The sequence below is a fragment of the Nylanderia fulva genome, unplaced genomic scaffold (genome assembly GCF_048542155.1).
Source record: "Nylanderia fulva isolate GAGA-0341 unplaced genomic scaffold, ASM4854215v1 Scaffold2, whole genome shotgun sequence".
In the NCBI taxonomy this organism is placed as follows: Eukaryota; Metazoa; Arthropoda; class Insecta; order Hymenoptera; family Formicidae; genus Nylanderia; species Nylanderia fulva.
Window position 1 is genome coordinate 8188744 of NW_028190263.1, and position 25204 is coordinate 8213947.

The 25204-nt window shown below is 31.1% G+C and overlaps 7 protein-coding genes across 9 annotated transcripts; 3 read left to right on the top strand and 4 right to left on the bottom strand.

Moving 5' to 3' along the window:
• Positions 1 to 694: 694 nt before the first annotated feature.
• LOC114937094 (serine hydrolase-like protein) lies at positions 695 to 4450 on the top strand. The gene is made up of 3 exons (XM_085482164.1): positions 695 to 768; positions 1257 to 1492; positions 2427 to 4450. The coding sequence occupies exon 3, from the start codon at positions 2486 to 2488 to the stop codon at positions 3377 to 3379; it is 894 nt and encodes a 297-aa protein (XP_085338290.1). The 5' UTR covers positions 695 to 768; positions 1257 to 1492; positions 2427 to 2485; the 3' UTR covers positions 3380 to 4450.
• Positions 4006 to 7511, bottom strand: LOC114937075 (protein arginine N-methyltransferase 9). Its single transcript, XM_029310430.2, has 7 exons — positions 6754 to 7511; positions 6548 to 6674; positions 6057 to 6458; positions 4959 to 5951; positions 4695 to 4845; positions 4478 to 4573; positions 4006 to 4396 (listed from the first exon to the last, which is right to left on the bottom strand). The coding sequence occupies exons 1-7, from the start codon at positions 6914 to 6916 to the stop codon at positions 4049 to 4051; spliced, it is 2280 nt and encodes a 759-aa protein (XP_029166263.1). The 5' UTR covers positions 6917 to 7511; the 3' UTR covers positions 4006 to 4048.
• Positions 7512 to 9029: 1518 nt separating this feature from the next.
• LOC114937077 (tubulin alpha-1 chain) lies at positions 9030 to 11420 on the top strand. Its single transcript, XM_029310433.2, has 3 exons — positions 9030 to 9187; positions 9805 to 10027; positions 10133 to 11420. The coding sequence occupies exons 1-3, from the start codon at positions 9185 to 9187 to the stop codon at positions 11260 to 11262; spliced, it is 1356 nt and encodes a 451-aa protein (XP_029166266.1). The 5' UTR covers positions 9030 to 9184; the 3' UTR covers positions 11263 to 11420.
• Positions 11421 to 11647: 227 nt separating this feature from the next.
• LOC114937076 (E3 ubiquitin-protein ligase RNF14) lies at positions 11648 to 14330 on the bottom strand. Of its 2 annotated transcripts, none has more exons than XM_029310432.2 (5): positions 13901 to 14330; positions 12954 to 13826; positions 12648 to 12876; positions 12337 to 12509; positions 11648 to 12252 (listed from the first exon to the last, which is right to left on the bottom strand). In XM_029310432.2, exons 2-5 carry the CDS (start codon positions 13806 to 13808, stop codon positions 11983 to 11985), a joined length of 1527 nt encoding a protein of 508 aa, XP_029166265.1. In that variant the 5' UTR covers positions 13809 to 13826; positions 13901 to 14330; the 3' UTR covers positions 11648 to 11982. The 2 variants fall into 2 exon arrangements, with proteins under 2 accessions (XP_029166265.1, XP_029166264.1); XM_029310431.2 differs by having other exon boundaries at positions 12954 to 13811; positions 13901 to 14329.
• Positions 14331 to 14743: 413 nt separating this feature from the next.
• On the top strand, positions 14744 to 20271 carry Alg7 (Alg7 dolichyl-phosphate N-acetylglucosaminephosphotransferase). Of its 2 annotated transcripts, none has more exons than XM_029310482.2 (7): positions 14744 to 15177; positions 15308 to 15422; positions 15651 to 16096; positions 19342 to 19530; positions 19624 to 19694; positions 19819 to 19982; positions 20065 to 20271. In XM_029310482.2, exons 1-7 carry the CDS (start codon positions 15008 to 15010, stop codon positions 20128 to 20130), a joined length of 1221 nt encoding a protein of 406 aa, XP_029166315.2. In that variant the 5' UTR covers positions 14744 to 15007; the 3' UTR covers positions 20131 to 20271. The 2 variants fall into 2 exon arrangements, with proteins under 2 accessions (XP_029166315.2, XP_029166316.2); XM_029310483.2 differs by having other exon boundaries at positions 15114 to 15177; positions 15291 to 15422.
• On the bottom strand, positions 16308 to 19035 carry Mgat3 (beta-1,4-mannosyl-glycoprotein 4-beta-N-acetylglucosaminyltransferase). Its single transcript, XM_029310481.2, has 3 exons — positions 18360 to 19035; positions 17638 to 17905; positions 16308 to 17554 (listed from the first exon to the last, which is right to left on the bottom strand). Exons 2-3 carry the CDS (start codon positions 17794 to 17796, stop codon positions 16424 to 16426), a joined length of 1290 nt encoding a protein of 429 aa, XP_029166314.1. The 5' UTR covers positions 17797 to 17905; positions 18360 to 19035; the 3' UTR covers positions 16308 to 16423.
• Tom70 (translocase of outer membrane 70) lies at positions 20269 to 24581 on the bottom strand. The gene is made up of 9 exons (XM_029310480.2): positions 24004 to 24581; positions 23232 to 23405; positions 22908 to 23115; positions 22670 to 22805; positions 22234 to 22588; positions 21909 to 22133; positions 21560 to 21780; positions 21341 to 21471; positions 20269 to 20663 (listed from the first exon to the last, which is right to left on the bottom strand). Exons 1-9 carry the CDS (start codon positions 24268 to 24270, stop codon positions 20605 to 20607), a joined length of 1776 nt encoding a protein of 591 aa, XP_029166313.1. The 5' UTR covers positions 24271 to 24581; the 3' UTR covers positions 20269 to 20604.
• Between the last annotated feature and the right edge of the window lie 623 nt (positions 24582 to 25204).

The following is a 25204-nucleotide window of genomic DNA, read 5'->3' on the forward strand; positions in this document are numbered from 1 at the left end:
TTAAAAAATATGCAATTTTTTCATACATACAGGATGTCTCAGAACTATTATTTTCATTTTAACTATAATGTAATGTACCTCTATGTACTTTATCTATTATTATTAATGTATATTAATACTATAGCTTAAATAATTGCAAACTTAATACAATTAATTAGTTTGAATAAGATGAGATATCAACAGAATTTGCGGAAATGTAAATGTTAAGGAAAAAAATTACTGAAATGTAAAACTCTGTTACATATTTATATAATTTTAATTCTATAATCTTAATATGTATTAAAATAATTCTGATACATTTTATTTAATTTTTTAAAATTTATGTATTTAATATTAAAATAATATGCATAAAACATCCTGTATAAATAAAAAAAATTTTGAAAATTTTGTTTTTATTTGCTTATTTATATTACTTATTTATATATTATGTAGCAAAATGATATAATTGACCTAAGCATAAAAATTATAATTATAATAAAGTAAGTATAAAGACTCAGACACAATGAGAGAAATAAGAAACAAGGAATTTAATTCCTAAATTGAAGCAATGGCTGCGTTCCTTTTGACGCTTTCACCGTTGAAAAGGAACACAACCAATAGTTTTCAAACTCCAAAAAATACTGTTACACGATTGGTTCAAATAAAAATATTTTCGAGACTGAAAATTCTCTATTCGATAGCCATTTGTATCATATTTTATTTATGTCAGAGAGATTATGTTATCTTGAAAACTCCTAGATTGATGTCGCCACATGCTTTAATAGCAAGGTGAGAAAACTGTCAAAAGTCAAAACTGATTGCTCTCTCTTTTTTCTCTCATTCATCTTCCTGTGATCAATTAACAATACATAAACAATAAATATAAGAAAGAAAAGCAGAATATAATTAATATCTAATTACGCAACTTAATTAATTTTCTGTATTTTTCTGTTTTCCTTCCTATTTACATATATTAATAAAAATTACTTTTACAGATATACATAGGATTTATGAAAATTTGTTTCTCTCTTTGGTATAACTTGTTGACCGCGATATTTTTTTATGCAAATTCCATAGTTGTTTGTCCATAATATCAAGTATTAGGTTAACAAATGAAATAAAACTAGTTTAAAAACATTAGATCGTTGTTTTTTTTTGTAGATTTTTGCATTTGAGTTGTTACATAAGAAAAGAAACTAATTTAAAATTCTATTAAACTGATAATCATGTTGAGAGATTTGCATTTATACTAGTATAATTTAAATGATTGTTTTTAGAGATTACCTTCATGAATAATAAAATATAAGTTACTAATAACAAAGTATGATGGAGGAAGAATGATAAAAAGCATGATATTGAAGAAAAAAAATTGAATTGCAAATATGCATACTCATTATATTTCTTCACAGTCAGTCTATAACTTGACAGTTGAAACTTGCATCATGTAGATTGCAGAAGTGTAAATATATTTACTTATATGCGGTATTAATATCGCAAAAGATACATAAAAAAGGTATGTTCTATTTATGTTTTATTTTTTTCTCTTTTATTTATTACTTTTGTCAAAAAAATTTAGCTTTAAATGTAAAAAAATAAGTTAAAAAAAGAATAGATTTTAACTAATTATGATATGTTTCAGAATGATATCATTTATTTTGCTATGTAAAATTTTTTTAGAAATTAATATTTAAGAAAAACATTACACAAAATTAATAAGGAAACAACTTTCTAGAAATACTTGTATAAATAAGATAATTTCTCAGATAGTTTAAAACATGGCAAAGCGTTTCAAGACGTTAAGCATAAAATTTTGTAATGCTTTTTGAAAATATATTTATTGCAAAAATAAAAGTGATATATTGAAAAAAGAAAGATAAAATAGATATTTTTATTATACTTATGTTATTTATGTATTTTTACATAATGTTATGTAGATGATTAGTTGAAAAGGAATGTTAATCTATTAATAAGATATGACATGTTGCATATATTGCATGTAAAAAATGTATATTGTAAATTTAAAATTTATATTTATAACTATTGTTTAAAATTGATATTCAAGTTCAAGTAATTATATAAAAATAAGCTTTTCCATAAGAAAAAATTATTATTTTGAGAAATTTGACTGTTTGATATAATACTTGATAGTAATATAATGCTTGATAGTAATTTCAATTTGAATCTTATTACTGAATAAAAAATATTCAAAAATTAGCATGTGAATATAATATATTTTTTTAAATAACGAGATATTTCTAAAAAAAGCACATTTGTAAAAAAAATTAATTATAAATTAGCAATTCTAAATTTTGTAACTGGTCCACATATAAATTGTTTTATATTAGCATACATTCAGCATATTATTTTAGATTAGCATTGTATTACATTAGCAATTGTTTTATATTAGCATACATATAGAATACATTTTTTTAAATTCCTAATTTCAGTGAACGAGATTGTTGTACATTGTCCAACAAGTTATACACTGTGAGAACAATCATTAAAAATGACTGAAATAAAACACAAGGAAATAAAGATCACCGTGCCTTGGGGTCATGTTGCTGCCAAAACATATGGCCCATCTAATGGAGAACCTGTCTTACTGGTGCATGGTGTTCAAGATAATGCAGGAACTTTTAATAAATTAATTAACTATTTACCGATAAATTTTTTTTATTATGTATGCATAGATTTACCCGGCCATGGATGGTCGTCAAGTTTTCCATCTTGGCTACTAATAGACAGTATAGATTATGCACATATAATACATTACATTTTAGAAGCGTTACAATGGAAAACTTGTATTTACATAGGGCATAGTTTGGGTGTACAAATTGGTTTAATATTTAGTATCTTTCAGCCTCATAGAATCAAAAAATTAATTGCTATAGACGGATTTATTATAGATTATGATGGATTTGACAGTGTAACATATTTTAAGACTGCATCAGCACTTTCAATAAAAATGGGTAAAAATATAGAACCAACATCTTATACTAAAGAAGAAATTTTATATGCTTTTAAAAATTTGAGATTTGCTTCTTTAACTTCAGAAGCTGCTGATGAATTATTTGAGCGTGCAGTTACAAAAGTAAATGAAAAGTATATATATAATAGAGATATAAGATTAAAAAATCAACCTTTTATGTTTTTATCTGCACACATGGCAATTGAATTAAATAATAGACTTTCAGTTCCAATATACGTCCTTCGTCCATCAAGTGGTGTTTTAAGTCGATATAAAGATCTGTTTGAAATAGCAATGAACTCAATCAATCCTAAAACCAAAGTTGAAATAATTAACATAGATGGAAATCATGATGTTCACAATAATTATCCTGAAAAAGTTGCACCATTTGTATGTAAAATATTGACTAGTAGCAATTCTAGTAAATTATAGATATATCATCAATGAATTGCTCGTCTACAAATTTTTAATAGGCTGAAACACGAAAAGACAATCGATGTTTTCTAAAAGTTATAGTTTAAAAAATTATAAAAAATTCAAACATGAAAAAATACCCTAAAGTTGATCAATATATAATCTAATATATAATATATATCTTAATGTGTAATTATATGTTTATATATGTGAAACCCTTACATAGATTTTTTGGCTCTATATCAGTCAAAAAATTATTTTCCTTATTTATTGAAGAAACAAATCCGTTAAACTTTGTTGTCGACAAAATGATTTATAGGACAGTCTACATGAGAGATAAGTATGTATTAACTCTTCTTAAGAAAATGATCAGTATTTTTTTGTAAAGGTTTCATACTGCATTTATACACTTTTTATACACTTTGAAATACTATTATCCAACTTGACAAAAATAGTTTTTTTTATTTGTACAATATATCATAACTATATTAATATTTTCTTTTAATGTGTAAATTCAACATATAAATATATATTGTAAGTTATTGCAATATATATTTATATATTATGTAGAAAAGTGTATAAAATAGTTTAAAATGTATTGAAATAAAAGAGGTATTATTTTGTAAAAATCATATTCCAAGAAATTGTACAAAACTATAAAATAGTTTATTCTTTTTTGTATACATTTCACAAATTTAGTACTGTGATTTTTATTAAACCTTTCATCTGATGGACTTTAATTTTTACTTCTTTATCTTTCAAAATAATGTTTTTGAGTTCATCTTCAAAAACGATTGCGGTATGATTCATAAAAGAACCATTCTTCTCTGTATCATGTATATGATGTGGACTAAGTTGAACCCTGTACCAGCATATTAAGGCATTTGGTAAAGTTTTCTTTTTTATGCTATTTATTTGCCCGAAATTCACGATTGCCTCGGTAGTCTCCATTTCATTTATTTCTATTAGTGTTTGTACCTCAGACATGATCTCACATGAATACAAACTCGAGTTCAAATCAAATATTTGATTAATCTGTAATAATATAAACATAATTAACGAAAAATATAAATAATAATAATAATTTAACTTTGTATAAAATCCTAAATGACTTACCTTATAATTATTAATATGTTCTGCAACTATATAATTTGTACTTTTATTTACTTTATTGGTTGTATTATTTTGTAGATTGTCTTTATTATCTGAACTCTAAAAAAAATATGTTTATTGTAACTTGACATATAAATATTTTATTTTAATCTCTGATATTTTGTCACACTGAATATACATAGTATACACATAATTTAAATTATATAAAAAAGTAACATACTATATCAAGACAAATAGGATTATTGGGTGATTTCTGGAGATTTACATCTTGCACATAAACCATGTTTGGTAAATCTTCTGAGTACACTAATTGTCCCATAAGAAAATTTTTTTCTGGCAATAACACACCATTTGGTTTTTTAAGTAAGTACCTGGAACAAAACGTAAATGATATAACAGATCAGAATACAGTTAAATAAAGTGTAAAAAAAAAAAAAAAATATATATATATATAAATGTTATATACAATGGGTAAGTATGATACCTGAAAAATAAATAATTATCCCGATCGTCTTTCAATTCACCTTTAATGTCAAAATTATGAACTAATATAGAATCTAAAGAATATGGAATTTCATCATAATTTGATATTATATGCACTTTTTCTCGAAGCCCGTTATCTTGAGCTACTTGTTCAATCAGAAAACGAAGAGTTTCGTTGTCAGTTTTGTAGTATAAAATTTTACTATCTTTATATTCCTTTAATAGTGTTAACCCGTAAATTGGAAAAGGCGAAGTATCCAAAATATATTTCATCTCTTTATTCTCTTGATATCTACCGATCTCTGTGAGCAATTCGATATAATTAAAGTCATTTAGAAAGACAATTACTTCTTTTGGCAAGCGATATAAAAATTTACAATCCTTGCTTGATTGCGCATTGCTCGCGCTATAAGAACATTTCAATTTACTCTTCAATGTTTCCGCTTTTATCGTCAAGATATCGCTTTCATGGCATATAATCGGTATTGCCGGAAAAACAGCAAGTTGCCAACAAGTCTTCCCATCCGAAGAATCCAGCGTAATTTCCTCATCCAGATATAACTTGAACCAAGCAACTAAACCATCTAGGATGCCATCGTATCTGCATTTTGTTTGTAACATTTGTTTTATTCCATCTTTGCAGAATTCTTGCAATTGTAACAAATTATTAAAATCTACATTAAACAGAACTTGTGGTTCTGTTACATAATTAATTTGAACTTTTTCCAGATTTTCTGTATCGTAATATTCATCATCTGATAATATAGATACCTTATTAAAATTTAAAGTACTCTTATCTTTTATCCTATCAAAAACCACCGATGATCTGTATCTAATATGTTCACATTCAATAGCCGCTATATAAACTGTCGCACCCATAGGTATTACCATACCATCCGTATCTAAAATCTTCGTGTGTATGTTAATCAAAGATGGTACTACAAGTTCTCCAAATAAGCCAGCATCAAATGTTTCAGTCACTATTAATTTTACTCTAGAATAATATGTGTTTTTCATATTAATCAATGCATTTAATATAATAATTAAATCAATACAGAATATTAAAATAATATATAATAATATATATATTGTTGCATACCTTTCCGAAATGTCTATAGGTATTTTGAGATCGAATGACAGTTTTGGTATTAACTTTATATCAGTTGCATTATTAGATTCAAATACATTCTTTGCAATTAGCGCCATTATTTCAGAACATTCACATGCATACACCTTTGTGGCTCCTGCAGCTTTGGCATATAGACTCAAAAGACCTGTACCAGTTCCAACATCCAACACTGTATCATATCCTTGATTAATTCTCTTGCATATAGCTTTCTCAAAAGCATTGTTTCTGCACTTGTCATTAAGCATTGTAAAGTGCCATCTGTCCACTGCCATACTATATGCATTTTGCAAATTTCGTTCTGCCGGTAGAAAGTTCGGATCAACTTTCAAAGCTCTTCTTAAATACTGTAGTGCTCTTATAGGATTGTTATTCCTTTAACAATATATATAAAAACAATAACTTTAACAATTTATTATAAATATAAAGTGAAAAATTAGTATTAATATATTATATAAAATTACCGTAACAAGTGTGCTGCAAAATTATTGAGCATACGAGCATTATTTGGATAAATATCCAAAGAATGTTTATAACAGCGTATAACATCTGAAAATCTGTTGTCTTCTGCTAATTGTATTCCCCATTCACCTGAAAAATAAACATTTATATATATTATCACTATTACAACTATATAAGAATGTTAAACAATATATATACTGCGCCTTACATAGCACATCTGTAAATGTTTCTTCAATTTCCGATCTCTTTGCTGGACATAATTCTACAACAATAGTGTAATATGCATAAGCTTTTCCAACATTTCCAGTTCTGTTGTGTTCTCTAGCTTTTTGCAATGACTTTTTCAATATGCTGTTTACTTCTGCTTGCATTTTGCATCAATTAAATTTGTTATTTCATTCGCACTGTTTTTTTTTTTTTTATTATCTTATTTTTATGAAATTTAAAATTGGTCGTTGTCACATCAAATGTATAGTTATTATTAATTATTATAAATAATTTTAATCATCTTGTGTGTTGTCAATATATAAAATGTGAAATTAACCTAACCTAACATTTATTTACTTCGATCGTTGACACATTTGTTTAAAATAAAAAATATAGGCACAAACGGTTAATATTTAACGTTATTTTACATATGCATTGAAAAGTACATATATTGAGCAATATTCAGTGAATCCTAGATCACAGCTGATATAAAAAAATCTAGATTAGATGAGAAATTTAGATTTACGTTGATCAGATTCGATGCTCTGCACAAATATATATATATATATATTTTTTTTTTTTAATGTAACAAAATCCACGAGATGTAATGTTATTCAGTCTCTCACAATAAAATTACATACAGTTGTCAAAACATAGCTGTCACAGATAATCACGTCAAATCACGTCCAATAAAAGTACACACACACACACATATATATATCAATATGTATTTCTATATATAGAAATATAAATTTCTCTTTTCTTATCAATTACAAAAAAGTAACATCATTAATTTTTATATTAATTGGAGAAGACGAGTAATATATCTGTATATGCGTATAATATATTTTCATATCCATATAATTTTGATATAAATATTTTAACATTTTGGTATATATATATATATATAAAATCAATCTGGATGTGCGTATGACGAATAATATTTATTTTTATATTATTCAGATTGCTCCTTTTTACTAATAACATATATTATTTTTACTAATGTACTTCAAACACAAAATGATCTTTCTGAAAATAAAATGCTAATTTGTCAGACTGATAATTATGGGGGATTGAAGGTTATAAGCATCTCCAATTTGGGCAATTTGCATCTACATTTAATGCTTTGTATAATTATATTATTGAACGTGAAACTTTCAGTGGTTATTGCATGCCGAAAACCATTTAAAAAACAGATCGAACAATAATAATATACCTCCAACTATATATATATAGAGCAGTAGTTTGCAGAGCAGTTTGTATATTTTTCTAATTTTATTTTATATTTCAATATATGTTTTCAAATGATTTCTAATTAGAAGATTGCAAGAAAATAAAAAAAAATTAATTAAAATATATGTCGTGTAACAAAAGATGAAAAGAGAGAAATATCATGTAATATTCTATAATACAATAATTTTCTCTTTTTTATTTGTGCTTACAAATTATGTATTTTATCAAATTTAAAATTCATGCATGTATTAGAAAAAGAATAATATTTTCTGTTATATTTTTTCATATTTTCTATGTACACTCTTTTCACTGACTCATAAGTGAGCCTGAGTCATCGTTGCATGCAAGCAACATAACTGTACTTATCATCGTCTGAAGTATATGATTATGTACATGAATTCGAATGAAAATTTAATCAATCATAAAACGTTCAATGCAGAATCGTCAATCCTTTTCAGATATTAATAAAAAATTACCAGGATTAAATAGGGTATAATTTTAATTTGTCAAACGAGATATCTGCTGTCAAATGCGATTTTATCATTTCCTTAATCAGAATGATATGGGCGTTTCCCTCGGTGGGTTTCCGTTTTACCAAAAAAAGAAACGCTGGAGAAAACGATTCGGTCATGCCTCAAGAAAGATGCGGCCCAAATAAGGTGCAATTGACACGAATGTCTCATACATTCGCTCCTGCCTAGCAACACCATGTACATCTACATATATACATATATAAATGTCAAACGTGAAATTTCACAAAAAGTCGCATTCTCATCGAATAATCGCAGAAATATTTATTCCCGCGCGTTTCGACAATTTACATAAATTGTAGGACGCGAAATAAGCGTATTATGGAAGAAAATAATCAAACGAATGTCAATTATTCGGCGGAGCTATTTCGTCGGCGCGTAGAAACGGCTATCGGGAGGGAAGAGTGCCGCGGTCAGGTGAACCAATCGCGGCGCGGCATGACGTCACCGTCCGCCAATCAGCGCGCGCTGGAACGGTCGATTCCAGGGGGTATAAATAGGGCGCAGTTAGGCGTCGCTCGCCCAATACCCAATAGTTGCTCGGACGTCGAACGTACCGTAGTTGTTAGCAAAAGCTCCATTACTTGCTTTCGCCAACTATCGTTCTTCTGCGGCGGCTACTTGGCTCTGTTTTTCTAAGAGAAGACAAGAAATCAATTACAATACAAAATGGTGAGTCGTCGATAATTTATCAGGTTCGCTCCTTCGCGTAGAATCGTCAATCTGTCTCGTTGACGTCGCCCATCGGCTTTCTTGAAAAGAAGTCGGCCATTTTGTTAACGGTTAAACGCCGGCCGGTTAAGGCTAAATTTAGATAGCGTCATCCCTTTGTCTGAAGACAATTCGTGTTGTACGAGTAATTAATCTTAATAAATTTACGTTAACTATTATTATATTAATATTTGGGTCATAAGTTTGTCGACTATTTGAATATTTTAATGTACGAATATTCAGGACATTGACCTGGATAAGCCATTTTGGAAAGTTCATTGTATTGATTTATTTCAGGCTTCGTGCTGCGTCTGTCTCGACGCTGCAAGTAATGAAAGCATTTTGATTGATCAATAGTTTCCAGCATTTCTAACATTGAGATGCAGCCTTATAGTCTCACTTATTTATATCTGAAAATGAAATATTTTGGCAATCAAAGCAAAAATTTTTTTATCTTGTTTGATCAATAAAGTTTTCAGCATTTCTAACATTGAGACACAACCTTAGTTTTACTTATTTATATCTGAAAATGAAAAACTTTGACATTACATTAATGTTTGTGATTTATATTTATTTAGCGTGAATGTATCTCAATCCACGTTGGCCAAGCTGGTGTACAAATCGGCAATGCCTGCTGGGAGTTGTATTGCCTGGAACATGGCATTCAACCGGACGGTCAAATGCCCTCTGATAAGACTATCGGAGGTGGAGACGACAGTTTCAACACCTTCTTCAGCGAGACTGGTGCTGGTAAACATGTACCCAGAGCTGTCTTCATCGATTTGGAGCCTACTGTAGTTGGTATGTATTTCATCCATGCAATTTTTCAACAATTTTATCTCATTTGATAAAAATTTAAAAAATGTGCAATAAATTTTACTATAATTTTTGAATCTTTGTGCACAGATGAGGTTCGCACTGGAACTTACCGTCAATTGTTCCATCCGGAACAATTAATTACTGGCAAGGAGGATGCTGCAAACAACTACGCTCGCGGTCATTATACGATCGGCAAGGAGATAGTCGATCTCGTGCTCGATCGCATCCGCAAGTTGGCAGATCAATGTACTGGTTTGCAAGGTTTCCTTATTTTCCACTCATTCGGTGGCGGCACTGGCTCTGGCTTCACGTCCCTGTTGATGGAACGTTTATCTGTCGACTACGGAAAGAAATCGAAGCTCGAATTTGCTATCTATCCTGCACCACAGGTCTCCACGGCTGTAGTCGAGCCCTACAACTCGATCTTGACAACGCACACCACTCTTGAACATTCCGATTGCGCATTTATGGTCGACAACGAGGCAATCTACGATATCTGTCGTCGCAACTTGGACATCGAAAGACCGACCTATACGAATCTCAATCGCTTGATCGGTCAGATCGTGTCCTCCATCACGGCGTCTCTGCGATTTGACGGTGCCCTAAACGTCGATCTAACGGAATTCCAGACCAATCTGGTACCCTACCCAAGAATTCATTTCCCTCTGGTCACATACGCACCCGTCATTTCGGCCGAGAAAGCCTATCACGAACAACTTTCTGTCTCTGAGATCACAAATGCTTGCTTCGAGCCGGCTAATCAAATGGTCAAGTGTGATCCACGCCATGGTAAATATATGGCCTGCTGCATGCTTTATCGTGGCGATGTCGTGCCCAAAGACGTCAACGCAGCGATTGCCACTATCAAGACGAAGCGTACTATCCAATTCGTCGACTGGTGTCCCACTGGTTTCAAGGTCGGCATCAACTATCAGCCACCGACCGTCGTTCCGGGTGGCGATCTTGCAAAGGTTCAGCGCGCCGTCTGCATGTTGTCGAACACCACCGCCATCGCGGAGGCTTGGGCTCGTCTCGATCACAAGTTCGATCTTATGTATGCCAAGCGTGCATTCGTGCACTGGTACGTCGGCGAAGGAATGGAAGAGGGAGAATTCTCCGAGGCGCGCGAAGATCTTGCCGCACTGGAGAAGGATTACGAAGAGGTCGGAATGGACTCCGCGGAAGGCGAGGGTGAAGAAGGCGCCGAGGAATACTAAAAGACGCGAATACCATTTGCCTGCCTGTGTTGCAGCTTTGTCTAAAATGTCTCCATACGTTTTGAAATAGAGCAACCCAATTTGCAATGCAAGCTTATGACTGATTGATACACCTATACTTTTTCTCGAATAAGAAATTAAATTATTGCAAAAATTAATCTGTGTATTTATACATACGCACTTTTATGTTAAGGATGTTTTTTTTTACGCAATTACATGAGATATAACTTTGTCTAATTTAATTTTTCTAATTAAATATATAAAAAATTGAAGATATCAATGTTCATTATATACAATAATTTAAGACATTATTATCATTTTTTGTACTGTGACAAAATCTTTTTCTATTTTAAAGGGAGAGCAAAGTATTCATATATATATAAAGTTACTATTAAAAAAATAATTTTTATTTTGCGATTTAATTTTACAATAGCAATTACGAGAAAACTAGATTCACGTACTCTCATAAAAACATTTCTCAAGTTCAATAGAAATAAAATTTACAACACAGTGCATAAAACAATCTAATTTAACTATGATAAACAGCAATCAAGAAAACCGTGTCCTGAGACATATCGATGATTGTTTCGCAAATTTAAAGATCATATAATATATCAAGAGACACGGTAATGACTCGCGCCTAATTAGGGCGTAGCCGACTCCTGTTTTAGAAGCAAGGTGTACATATGTACATATATATATACACGATTTAATTTAAGTTTATTCGTCGAACTCCAAGATGAAATCTTCATCGATATATTCTTCATCATCGGAATAATAATCCAAATATTCGGCGTGAAAATCGAAACCGTCATCGTCATCGTCATCCGGTTCATCGGGTATTACACCACGATACAACATATTGAAACATTTGGATTCCGGATTTCGAAAATGTAAGTAAGGCGTCTCGGGATTGAGCCGCGTGCCGCACAACCAACAGAAATATGTGCCACAATGTGAACAGGTCATCTTATTGCAGCCATCCGATTTCTGTAAATGATAAAACATCGAGATTACAATTCGATTGTATCGTATAATTGATTGCAACAAGCTTGATTTTTCGTAATTAAATACCTCGATTGCTGTCTTGCAGTGAGGACAATTATGACTATTATCATTGATCCAATTTTCAGACATAGCATTTTCCATCATTGTTTGAAGTTGCCTCTTGCCGTACCGTTTTTCCATCTCTGCTTTCTTTTCGTTGCTGGCTGATTGATATTCATTGAATAATCGTTGTTTCTCAGCTATTAACAAATCAAAATTATAAAATCTAATATATTTTTAATGCAAATTTTTTAAGATTAAACACAAAAAATAAGTAATGTAGATGTTTTGATATTATAGAATGCAATCGTCTTAAAAGTAAGATTTAGGATACGTACCTGAACTAATCCTACAGGGTTCTATTCCGTGATAAACCATCTTGCAACGAACACAAAATGCATATTGACAAACGGGACATTTTGCCATATACTCATCGGGATCACGAGTGACTGGATATTGACAGTGTCGTCTTGGACAGTAAATTATGTCCATCATAGTGTCTAATGTAGTACTTAATAGTAGGGAATCATATTTTGAAAACAACTCTGAACTTACTAAGTCTTTTATCTGTAAATATATCCAGCAATAGTTTTACACAAAACTTCAATATTAAATAACAAAAATATATAATGTGAAATAGTTACCTGATTAGGCGTAGCTTCAAATTTACACTTTTCTTCAGGACAACAGATATTTTGTACACTTCCTTCTTTAATCTTTACTTCAAAGTAACCTTTGATACAATCTTTACAAAAAGTATGAGTACAAGGCAAAAACTGTGTGCAATGTTCTCCCAATTTATCAGTGAAACAGATGTTACATGTATAAAACCTTTTTTTGAATTCAATTTGTTTCCATTTCTCATTGTAATCAATCAATACCTGAATAGGATTTTTACCAATTAAACAATCTAAAATGGCTCTCTTATCAATGACATTATTCTTCTTTGATACACCACTCTCTTTACTAACTTCACTGTTGCACTGTTTATTATATTGTTCATCTATTTCCTTATTTGCTTGCAAATTCTGTAATTTTTCCAATGTCTTTTTGTACGACGTATACATATAATCCATATCCAGATGATCTTTTATTTTCAAGAATTTGAGCGTTTTGTCTTGAAGGAACTCCATCCATGTAAACAGAATTTCCTGTTTGCTATTCTCCCATAACAAGTCAAGCTTCTTGCATAGCTTTGACAGCATTACTGGACGCAACCAAGAGGAACATAATGTAAATGTAGGAGCAGACACGGATGGATAATCCTCTGGCAATGTAACATTTAATGTTAAAGGTGGCAAATACGATATCTGTACTTCTTGCTTAGAATCCGCTTCATGTCTCAAATCCTTGTATGTCAAAAGAAATTGTTCTGGAAGGTTTACGAATATTTTAAAAGTGCAGTTAAATTGACCGTTTTCTTCGTAATATAAAAATTCCTCTTCATTGTAGATACTTTGCAATGCAGAAACTTCATCCTTTTGCTTCTCGTAGTCCATTGACTGAAAAAGATGAAACTGATTACTGTGATTATGTATTTCTTATTTAATTTGATAATTAAAATTAGCAAATGTATACTTTTTTCACTTACCAAAAGTGAAAGCTGAATATATACAGAATTAAATATAAGCCTCGCAATCGATTGTGATACTTTTTTTATGATTTAGTTATCAAAAACAATACATGTGGTCGATGACATCTCACGGAGGTTATGCCCTCGTCGGTTTTTCAAATAATGTATTTGTTGAAGTGTCACGAAGTAAATATATTAGAAAATATACTTAAATAGACTATTTAATTTTAATAATCATGAAAAAAGACTTTTAGACGAGAATTAAAATCGTGATTCCGAGTAGTATTTTATTAAATAAATAAGATCAAGATGCGTCTGTGTTTAACTATTGCTAATAATGACACATGCGCATAGCCTTTGACTTTTACGTTAGACGTAACTTTTTCGAGTTGATGATATAATGAACAAGTCATTATTAAAAATATTGAGCAATATAATGCAACACTGCATTAAACATAGTATATTATATGATAAGATAATAAGACATATGTGTGAACATGATAAAAAAATATATATATGTATATATATTATTTAACATATTATATGTGCGTGTATTACACTGTGATTATTATACATATATTTATATATTAAATACTATAAATATATAATTACAATGAAACATATACAAAGTAAACTCTGTTTACGCTATAAATAAAGAAAAACTTTTATATTTTTATCAAATAAATAAATATATATATATATATTGCTTTATTAAATAATATATAATACAATCATTTTTTAAATATTTTTTTCAATAATTTGATTACTTCTACTGCTACAAGTGCTGATCAAATAAGGTACGTTCAGAAATTTTACTCATCGATAGGTCGCCAATCGATATCGATAGGTCGATATATTGATATGTCGATTTTCGATAATCAGTCCGTATGGCGGCTGGCGGCGTCTACGCGCGGAACCTAAAAATGAATAATCTATTTTACAGTAATCGTAAATTGATTGATCGATCAAATGTTATCAATGTAAATTATGTGGCAATTACGTTGTCCACGTAACGAGTCGTGTCGGAATAGATACCAGCTTCTGTAGCTTGTGCGGTGACGTTGATTCGGTTGTGTGAATGTGTGTGCGTGGTTAAAACTGGAGTTACACGTGTCAAGTTTTAAGATGAACATCGAAGACGAAACGTGGGTATTGTTATTTCCAATATGTATCAATGCAATAATGTCTGTGAGTGCATACTACTTGACTGTTCACGTAATTCCGAGGATAAAATCCATGTTTGTCAAAGCTAACCTCTACGGCATTGACATGAATAAGAGAATCAGTGATAAGATGTAAGTTAGATTCAAAAAATCATTCGAATCTAATGTTATTTTGCATATAATATTTTTATATTTTATTCGTGTATTCTTTAACTCGCTGTCCACAATGAATCGCGTGTACATAGCCGAGTTATTCTTGCAGACCGGAGGCGATAGGCGTTGTCACTGGATGTGTGTTTCTTATAACAATGTTCCTATTTATTCCAGTGCCATTTACAAATCATATACTAAAAAATGAAAAGTTTCCATACGACACGGTACGGTGAGAAAACGTTAATAGTAGTTTAATCAATGCTCTGTTTCTTTCGACTAATGTCAACAAATTTTTTCAATTTAGATGGACATTTTTTTAATATTTTTAAGAACTTATTTCATTTGATATATTTATATTTGTTTATGATATTATTATATATTTAATTTTAAGATGAATATACAATACATAAATATGTAAATAATACAAAGTACAAACTTTCCATGTATTACAGTTTGTTGAATATCTGGCCGCGTTACTATCCATATGTTGTATGCTACTTTTGGGTTTTGCCGATGATGTCTTGGACCTACGTTGGCGACACAAGTTACTTTTACCTACTATAGCATCTTTGCCATTATTGATGGTTTACTATGTTAACTTTAATTCCACGGTAATCATTATACCAAAACCATTGAGACCATGGTTTAGTTTCTCATTGGATTTGTGGATATTTTACTATGTGTATATGGGAATGTTGGCTGTATTCTGTACAAATGCGATAAATATATTAGCTGGAATCAATGGTTTGGAGGTTGGCCAAAGTTTAATCATTGCCACAAGCATTCTCATCTTCAACATTATAGAATTATTTGGCAGTCAATGGAAGGCGCATCAATTTTCAATATACTTTATGATGCCTTACATAGCAACTTCCCTTGCATTATTCAAATTTAATTGGTAAGTTATATTTAGATAATATATATGTATATATAAAAAGAAAAAATATATTTTGAAAGAAAAAGTATATTTTTTACATAAAATGTAAATAATAATAATTTCTTTTTTGACATTACAATAATAAATTTAAATATATGAAAGGAATATTTTTAAACATAGAAGATTCTAAATTTTTAAGGATATGAGTTTTGTATATATAAACCATTTAACGTTTATATTTCATCAACGTAATATTTAATGTATATAAATTCAGTGTATATAATATTACATTAGTGTACATTGAGTATCGAGTATAAATTAATATCACAGTCGGGTGCGACCAGTATGTCAATAGTAATCTAGTTTAGCATAAAAATTTTCTATTAGCCAATCGTACTTCCATGTGTTATTGAGAATCGTTTCAGGCGCAAAGTAGGAATCTCTAGATTTAGAAGCTCTCAGAAGACTGGTTTTACCATCTAACCATAGTCCGCTTCCTATTAGATCCTCAACGAACGGCACATCTATAGTCTTTTCGATATGAATCTCCTTAGACCGGACCTTGTTGCGAAGACCGATAATAATATTTGCAGGCGCTTGGCACAGATTACAGTACCATCCGCCGTAATGATTTAAATCTCCTATGACTAATCCTAAAATATCTCTCTCGCTGGTGTCTCCGTCTAATTGCTGTCGCAATACAAGTGAGTTAGATTGATAGGCGTTACGCATCAGACCGACGGTGTATGCGCCGAGCGTTATCGTTGTTTTGAGGGGATGCTGCCAAAAGAAGCCGTATACCGACCATCTTAATCTAAATCCGATAGGCTGAGCCCAACCGTCGTACACTTTAAGGAACATTAATGCCCTGGAGTTCAGTATCTGTTCGGGTTCCGTCATTACATAGATGTCATCGTCCTTTAAATTCTGTACCACACTCTTGATTTTATCCCAGACGTATTTCGATACTATCCTCGATGGTTTGCGAGACTTAGTCGCTACGTTGATGTATAAGATCTTTCTTTGCTCCCGTTGTAACAGTCCCTTGGACAGTTTGTGTCGGAAATTATCCTCTGCATTGTTAAAATCACAAATCACAAAAAGATCCACCACGTTGTAGAGTTCCTCTACTATCACTTCGGCGATGCCTGAATTGTAATCGCTCAGAAAGAAGGTATGGATAATGTGTCTAGCTGTTTTACGACGTTTTAGACTAATGTTCTGCTTCGACGCCATAATCGCCCTCCATACGACTTCGGGCTGTCCGCAGTCCCAGCCGTGCCATCCTTGATTGCAAATACATCTTTCTAGATGTTCATTGCTTCTCATTTTATGCTCATCTACTCCAAATTTCCAGCATACAGTGCGATTATATATTTCAAACAGCCTAAAAGTCTTGACATCTTTCAATACTATCTCCCCATTGATTGTCTGGTAAATTGGTGATTTTTTATGATTGCCTTGATTTATTTGCAGTTCCTTTAACAGAGGAAAGCAAGTTTTAGTTTTTCTATTATAGAATATCTTGAATCACTTGTGTATTAAATCTGCATTAATTATACCTGCGACGCCTCAAATTTGACAAAACTGACAGATGCACGGGTCGTTGACGCAGTCAATTCAGCTGGTGGGGTTGTGGCGACATAGATCATAACAATTAGAACCTGCAAAACCAATAGAGTATACAGCAACCCCAGCTTCCCATCTAGGCGGACCTGCATGGCACCGATCCCTGTGCACGAAACGTCTAATATCTCATTTTATGTTTCTGGAGAAAGAGCTTGCTGGCTGTCAAAGACATTTTCGTTAGTCTTATCCCATCAGCATCATCTGAAAGCAGAATACAAATTAGTTTTTCACTATTATTAATATAATATATAATTGTTTGAACATGTCTTCTCAATTTACATTTTTATTTGGAATCAATTTTCAGTTTAAATGCACAACACAATTTATATATATATATATCGCGCACTTCTGTCTAACAGAAAATTCATTGACCTCATTTCACCAGTTTCATATTTCATATATATATATATATATATATATATATATATATATATATATATGTATATATGTATGTATATATATGTAATCAAATTGTAATTTTTCGGCGAAATTTAAGGGACGTTGCGCAAATGAACCGCATTGCGGTAAAAGTCGCGAGATAGCTTCGTCGATCGGGTTCGTGGTTCGAGTTAAACGTCCCGGCAGCTCCTCCCCGCACGCATGTGTCATCGACACCGCTACGATAATAAATATTACGTAATAAAGCGTTCCTCACAATGCGATCTGTCGACGGATTTTCGATGGTCCAGGGCCTCGTCGCGATGTATCATTTAACTCGCGGTGACCTCGCGATCGTCCTACGCCAGTAGTCGTCTACGAGACTAGAACTTAATGGATCCCACGACTCGAGACTATACACGATCGGCAACCGGCGTGAACGCCGCGATCCTTCCAGTCCCTCTAGTCGACAGTCGCTGAGCTGGCTGGTCGGTCCCCCGGTTGATCAGGGCTCGAAGATGTTCGGGGGGTGCCTCGTCTCTCCTAGGCCGGGTAGCAGCTCACACAGACACACCGCGCCTGAAAAACCACGCCCGAGTGCCGAACCAGACCAGCCAGCCGGCTGTCGTCGACCAACATGCACACACTCTCGTCGTGAACGCGATCGTGACTATTCGCGAGGCGCACGCGTCTTAGAGAGGCATCTCGTTGACTGCCTGCGTCTGCATGTATATACATCATCCCCGTTATCGGGCACAACTGAATCGTTTATGACTCAGAGCTCGGATTATTTCGATGAGAATGTAGTTGAGGAAACGAAACTAGCTGAATCTCGACGTTACACAGCTTCCCTCTTCTTGGTTAGCTGGATATGCTTTTCAAATGCACTCACGTGCTTGTATAGTCATCATGGTGGTTCTTCTCATCCTTTCTTATAGTCGTGCAATGGCGTATCTCGAATTGACTTCTTCAGCAGATGATGTATAATTTCATATATTCAGGAATTTTCATATTCATATTTAGAATATTTAGCAGATTTCTATAAATAGCAAAAACTAAAATTAATATTTTGATTGCAATTTTGATGCAGATTAGGATGCATTTAAATAGTAATACATATATATATATATATATATATACATATATATCATTATTTTAAAATTAATATATGTAATAATAGAATTAATAATTATATATATATATATATATATATAGAAATAATATATATATATATATAGAAATAACTTTGTGTGTTTAAGGTATCCATCGCAGGTTTTTGCGGGTGATACGTTTTGTTATCTTTCGGGAATGACTTTTGCTGTAGTTGGTATCGTAGGTCATTTCAGCAAAACGACTTTATTGTTTTTCATCCCACAAATAATTAATTTTCTGTACAGCATGTTACAACTTTTTCATTATGTACCATGTCCTAGACACAGATTACCAAAGTAAGTTTTAGAGATAGCTGAATTATTTATAAATAATTCTATTAAAGAGTTTATGATGACAACATAATATAAACATATCTTTTTTACTTATAGGTATAATAAAGAAACTGATAAATTGGAGCCTAGTATAACTGTATTTTACAAATCAGAACTTAACACAATTGGTACAATAATAATTTATAATATGACACACTCATATATTAGTAAAGAAATTGTGTGTGTTTATGATATTTTATATGTTACTATTATATAACAATTAATTAAATTCCAGTTTTCTTTTTACTCTAGGAAGATTATCAATGTGGATACTAAAAACATTTAAATTGATAAAGTGGCAAGAAAACAGAAAAGGTTTTGTAACTTGCAATAATCTAACTTTAATTAATTTTATATTGATCAACACTGGTCCATTAAAAGAGTCAACACTAACAACAATCCTATTAATAATTCAGGTAACAATATATATTTTTTAGTGAATATATATAAGTACATTTATAAGTCATTTTGAAAATAACAAACTTAATTGTTTTTCAGATTATTAGCAGTATATTGGCATTTATTATTAGATATCCTCTAGCTTCCATATTTTATGACGTTTAAATAAACGTAAAATTACATATTTTCTTATGTATAAAAAATATGATGTACATATTTGAGTGATTTATACAATTAGCAGTTTATATAAGATTATATTACTCTTTAATAGAGAGTTATTGCAAATAAAGATTTCTCAAAAAATTATATTGTAAATTACAAATTTATTAAAGTTATTTTACATATATGTGTGTATGTGATCATAATTCTTTTATCTTTTTATTACAGAATTTCGTAGGTCTTTCTTCAAGTTATATGATGTCATTTTCTGTACTAAAATATGTTAAAAATATTTAGTAATGTATTTTTTTTATTTTCTTATAGGATAAAAAATAAGAAGTAAATACAGCTTTCTATATAAATTTCTTATTATATAAACATTGTATATAGTTCAATTAAAAACATTATTGCCAGACTCCATATACCAGAAATAATACAAAAAATTCTTGTTGTTAATAATAGGCTACTGTCTCTATTATTTCAGTTTAAAGTGCTTTGAGCAAGTGGATTAATAAATATGTGCTTTACACTTTCAAAATCTGAAAATCGTAATTTAAATATAGTATCATATAAAATTTTAATGTTTGCATATACTAACACAACAAATATACTTATAAAACAAAAACAAAAAAGTTTATAATCAACACCTTAAAGCTTTGATGATTTATGCAAACGCATTTTTTATATCACTAACTTTTTTTATGTAAATAAAAAATTAACCTCTTCAGTGATATTGACACACGTGTACGTTTAAAGCACCGTGGTTTAAAGTTTTATGAAATTTTTTCATGAGTAATCAACTTATTACATAATGATTACATATGCATACATTATTTTTTTTTAAATATTTTCAAATATTTTTCAATTTTCTGTATTTAATAATTTATAAATAAATTTTGAATAAATATATAATTAAAAAAAAATTTTTTTTCCAACTTCAAGAAATCATTTCTGAAAAGGTTAAATGCAGTTAGAAATAAAATGCTGTTATATAAGGTCCACACAGTCTTTTAATATAAAATAATATAGAATAAACTACTTTTATATATTCCTGATCAGTTCTTCTGATACCCTGTGTGATGAAGATGGATACGCGTAATACAAAATTTGATCCTTTGGATTTGGTAACAGTGCATACTCTTTTATTGTTTTAATTTTTCGATAATTTAACACACAAGACGCGGGAATCGGGGGGACGAATTCCTGATGTCCATACCCAATCTATTCCGTAAACTAAGTTGCGTTTTTGCAGCATCTCTCAGACCATATAAATGTGTGAGTTCAATAGTTGTACGAGACAGTTCCAAAGCTTTTTCAAATAACCTTATTGCTTCCTCTATGTTTCCTCTATAAGAAAAAATATATATAATTGATAATAAATATATATTCATGAAACAAGTTTTAATCAGAGAAATAATACATTAAAGAAATATACCTTTGCACTTCAAAACTTCCTAAAGATTCATATGCTTGCTCACATTTGTCATCTATTTCTATCGCTTTACGAAAGAATTCCACAGCTTTATCAATATTACCATTCCATTGTATCTGCAATAAGCCTTTATGTACATAGACAATTGCATTTTTTGGATCTTTTTCTATTGCTTTAGTAAAATACATATCTGCTTTGTCGTATTGCTCAGTTTCAGCCATCATCTATAATCATTAAAAATTTAATCAATGCAATCAGAATACATATAGTAATAGTAAAAATTTTAATAATAATTTACTCTTTTTTGTAAATTTACTATTTCATTTAATATTAAGAAATTGCATCTACATACCTGAGCATACAACATATAACAATCAGAACGATTCGGGAATTTTATGAAAGCTTTCTCAAAATCTTTCATTGCCTCTTCAACTGATTCCATATCTCTGTTGCAAATTGCATAACGATAATCTGTATAACATTTTTGCACATATGCAACACCAAAGTCTGGATTATATTGAATTGCCTTATCATAATCGCTCTTTGCCTCATATATTCTATTCAGAAGTAAATACACCTAAATTGATAGAAAATATATCATTGTTATTAAATTACTTTATGGTATATAATCTTAGTCTACTCACATAAAAATATGCACTAGAAAAAATGTATAATACCTGTCCTCTATGATGATAAATATCACCATAACTTGGATTCGTATTAATAGCTAATTCAAAATCGTTGAAAGCCATTTGTGGCATGTCGAGTTGCATATATAACGTCGCTCTTTTTATTAGGGCGTTTACTTTTACATCTTTGGACGATTCTTCGCTATTCAATACATTATTGAAATCTTTCATCGAAGCATCATGCTGACCCAAGAGAAGATGAAATGTAGAACGCAAAAGTAGTACTTCCATTTTAGATGAAGGTAATGTATTAAATTCCAAGCTCTCAATGATTTCTGTACACAATGGTATTATATTATCGTACTCTTCGTTCTTCAACGCCTCTAATGGTTTCTTGAAAAATCTGTGTGATAAAATAACAATATTATTAATTTAATTTAATTAAACATCATAATTACATAGAAACTCTTCTGCTAATTCTTACTTTGGAATATCTTCTGGATGTTCAAGTCTAGTAAATACTGGATCATTAGGAAAAGATATAATATAAGTCTTAAGGAAATGTTTGCTTGGCATTATAAATTTTTTGTTTGCTAAATTTTCCTGAACATGTTGCTTTCCTGAAAATAATTTTTACTTTATATTCTATCTTTTTATTTTTTAGTTTTCTTTTGTTCAAGATTCTATTTAATATTAAAATGTTTTACATGTATGTAACTGACCAAGCTTTGCCAAGATTTTATCGGCCATTGCAAGAGAAGTCTGATTACAAAAGCTTTCATAAATACATGCAGCAGTGGCATCTTCCAAGGCAGCTTCCAAATCTTCTAACTGTTCCAAAGCACGTGCCCGACGCAATAAAGCTTTTGCATATTTTGGATTTAATTCCAATGCTTTTGTAGAATCTGCCTTTACAGCACTAAATTTTTTCTGCAAGTTTACTATTATAACGTACAAGAACTAAATAATACATATAATTAATTCAGACAATTAACAAATACACTTTTGTATACTATATCCATATATATTTTTGTGACTAATTTTACCAAGTGTTCATACGCAGCTGCCCTATTTTGATAAAAAGTTGCTAGGTCCTCTGTATTCTCCTTTGGACAAGCATCAATCGCTTTATTATATAGTACTATGGCTTCATCATATTTTCCCATTTTGAATTGTGCATTTCCTTCATTCTTGTATTTTTGCGCCTTTTGTAAAGGAGTCTAGAATAAAAGTTTGCATGAATTACTTATATTCTTATATTACCTATCTATCTCTATCATTCTATCTTTTATGGTTTATATATATACATATATCTTTGATTTATAATAAACTATAAAATTTAATTGTTGCACAGCGATAACAATACATTTGATATAAGTTTTGATATATTATACTCTGCCAATAATGATGAGTCAGAATTCCATTGAGTTTATGCTGTTGTCATCACAAGTGATAATTTTCAGTAAATAGAAATATAAGATGTGCAAAATTCTCATTTATCAATTACTAAATTATATCTTTTGCACATTTGATATTTCTATTTACTGAAAATTATCACTTGTGATAACAACAGCATAAACTCAATGGAATTCTGACTCATCATCATTAGCAGGGTATAATATATCAAAACTTATATCAAATGTATTGTTATCGCTGTGCAACAATCAAAATAAAACCAACAAATAAAATGTAGAAGACACTTTCTCACTTTTTCCTCCTCAATTAATCAATTAAATGGATTAAATAAATTGTTATGAATTTAAATGGATTAAATGGATATAAATGGATTTTTTAGCAACTGAAAAATGGATGATCAACCTTGGGCTCGGCCGAGGAAGGCACTTTCGGTGGATAGTCGCTGTCGATGGAGATCTGCTTGTCGGCGGTCGCCCCGTTCTCCCAGGACGCTCTCGCGTCCCTCCTGAAGTCGTCACGTCCTGACTTGCTGGTCCTGTCGCCGCTGCTGCTGTTCTTGTTCTTGTAGTACATGTAGCCGAGGCCGAGGGCGACCGGCGCCCCGACCACCAGGGCGAGCTGCCATTTCGGCAGCGGGCTGCTGCCGGCCACGCCGCTCGCGGCGGTCATAATTCCGTCGATCGGAAATTATTGTTCGTGCCCGGACAGGATCACGATGACGCGAAACACTTGCGTACGTACCCGGTGCGCACCACCGCGACGAAGACGAGTCCTCCTACCGTCGTAATTGGCGAGAGCGCAAAGGGAGAACCCTCCTGGTCCGAGCGACGATCATGCGGATAAACGCGTACTCTTTATTCCAGAAGTCGCGTTGCACACGATCTTCTCGACCGTCTTCGACGAATCAACACCGACGAAGTGAATCTTATCGGATACGCAGTGCTATTTCATGACGGCTCGCGAGAGATAGAATAGAAACACTCGTCGCGCCCTCTCGGCAAATATCACGAAGAAACACCCGGGAAAATATTGTTCATATATACATATATGTATATAAGCTTATATGTTTTATATATAGATTTATATATATATTATATATATTTTTATAAATTTTTATATATGTATATATTATATTTAAAAATGTTTAATTAATATTTTATTTTAGGCTAGTAGTAAAATATATAGATGTATATATAATTCTATATGAAAAATACAAATACTAATTGATGTGTGATATAAAACGATTTATTTGATTAAAAAGAATTATTTGCAATCGCAGTTACAGATACTGAAAAAAATAAATAATGATATATTAATACAACGAGATAGATTTCTATGAATTTCATGAGATGTAGTTCGTAAAAATTGAGAAACAAAATATAAGAAATTTTTGTGTGATAAGCTCATATTACACACGTGGCGAGATGCAAGAAATCCCCCCATCCTCCTAGGAAAATTACTAGCACTTCCATTTCTACGAATTCTAATGGAGGATTTACAATACGTCCGGTATTTATCCAATAGAAGAGCTAGTTTTCTAGTGATTAAACTAGCAATATTTTGGAATTTAGAAACGGAAGTTTTCTATTATTATCGATAATCG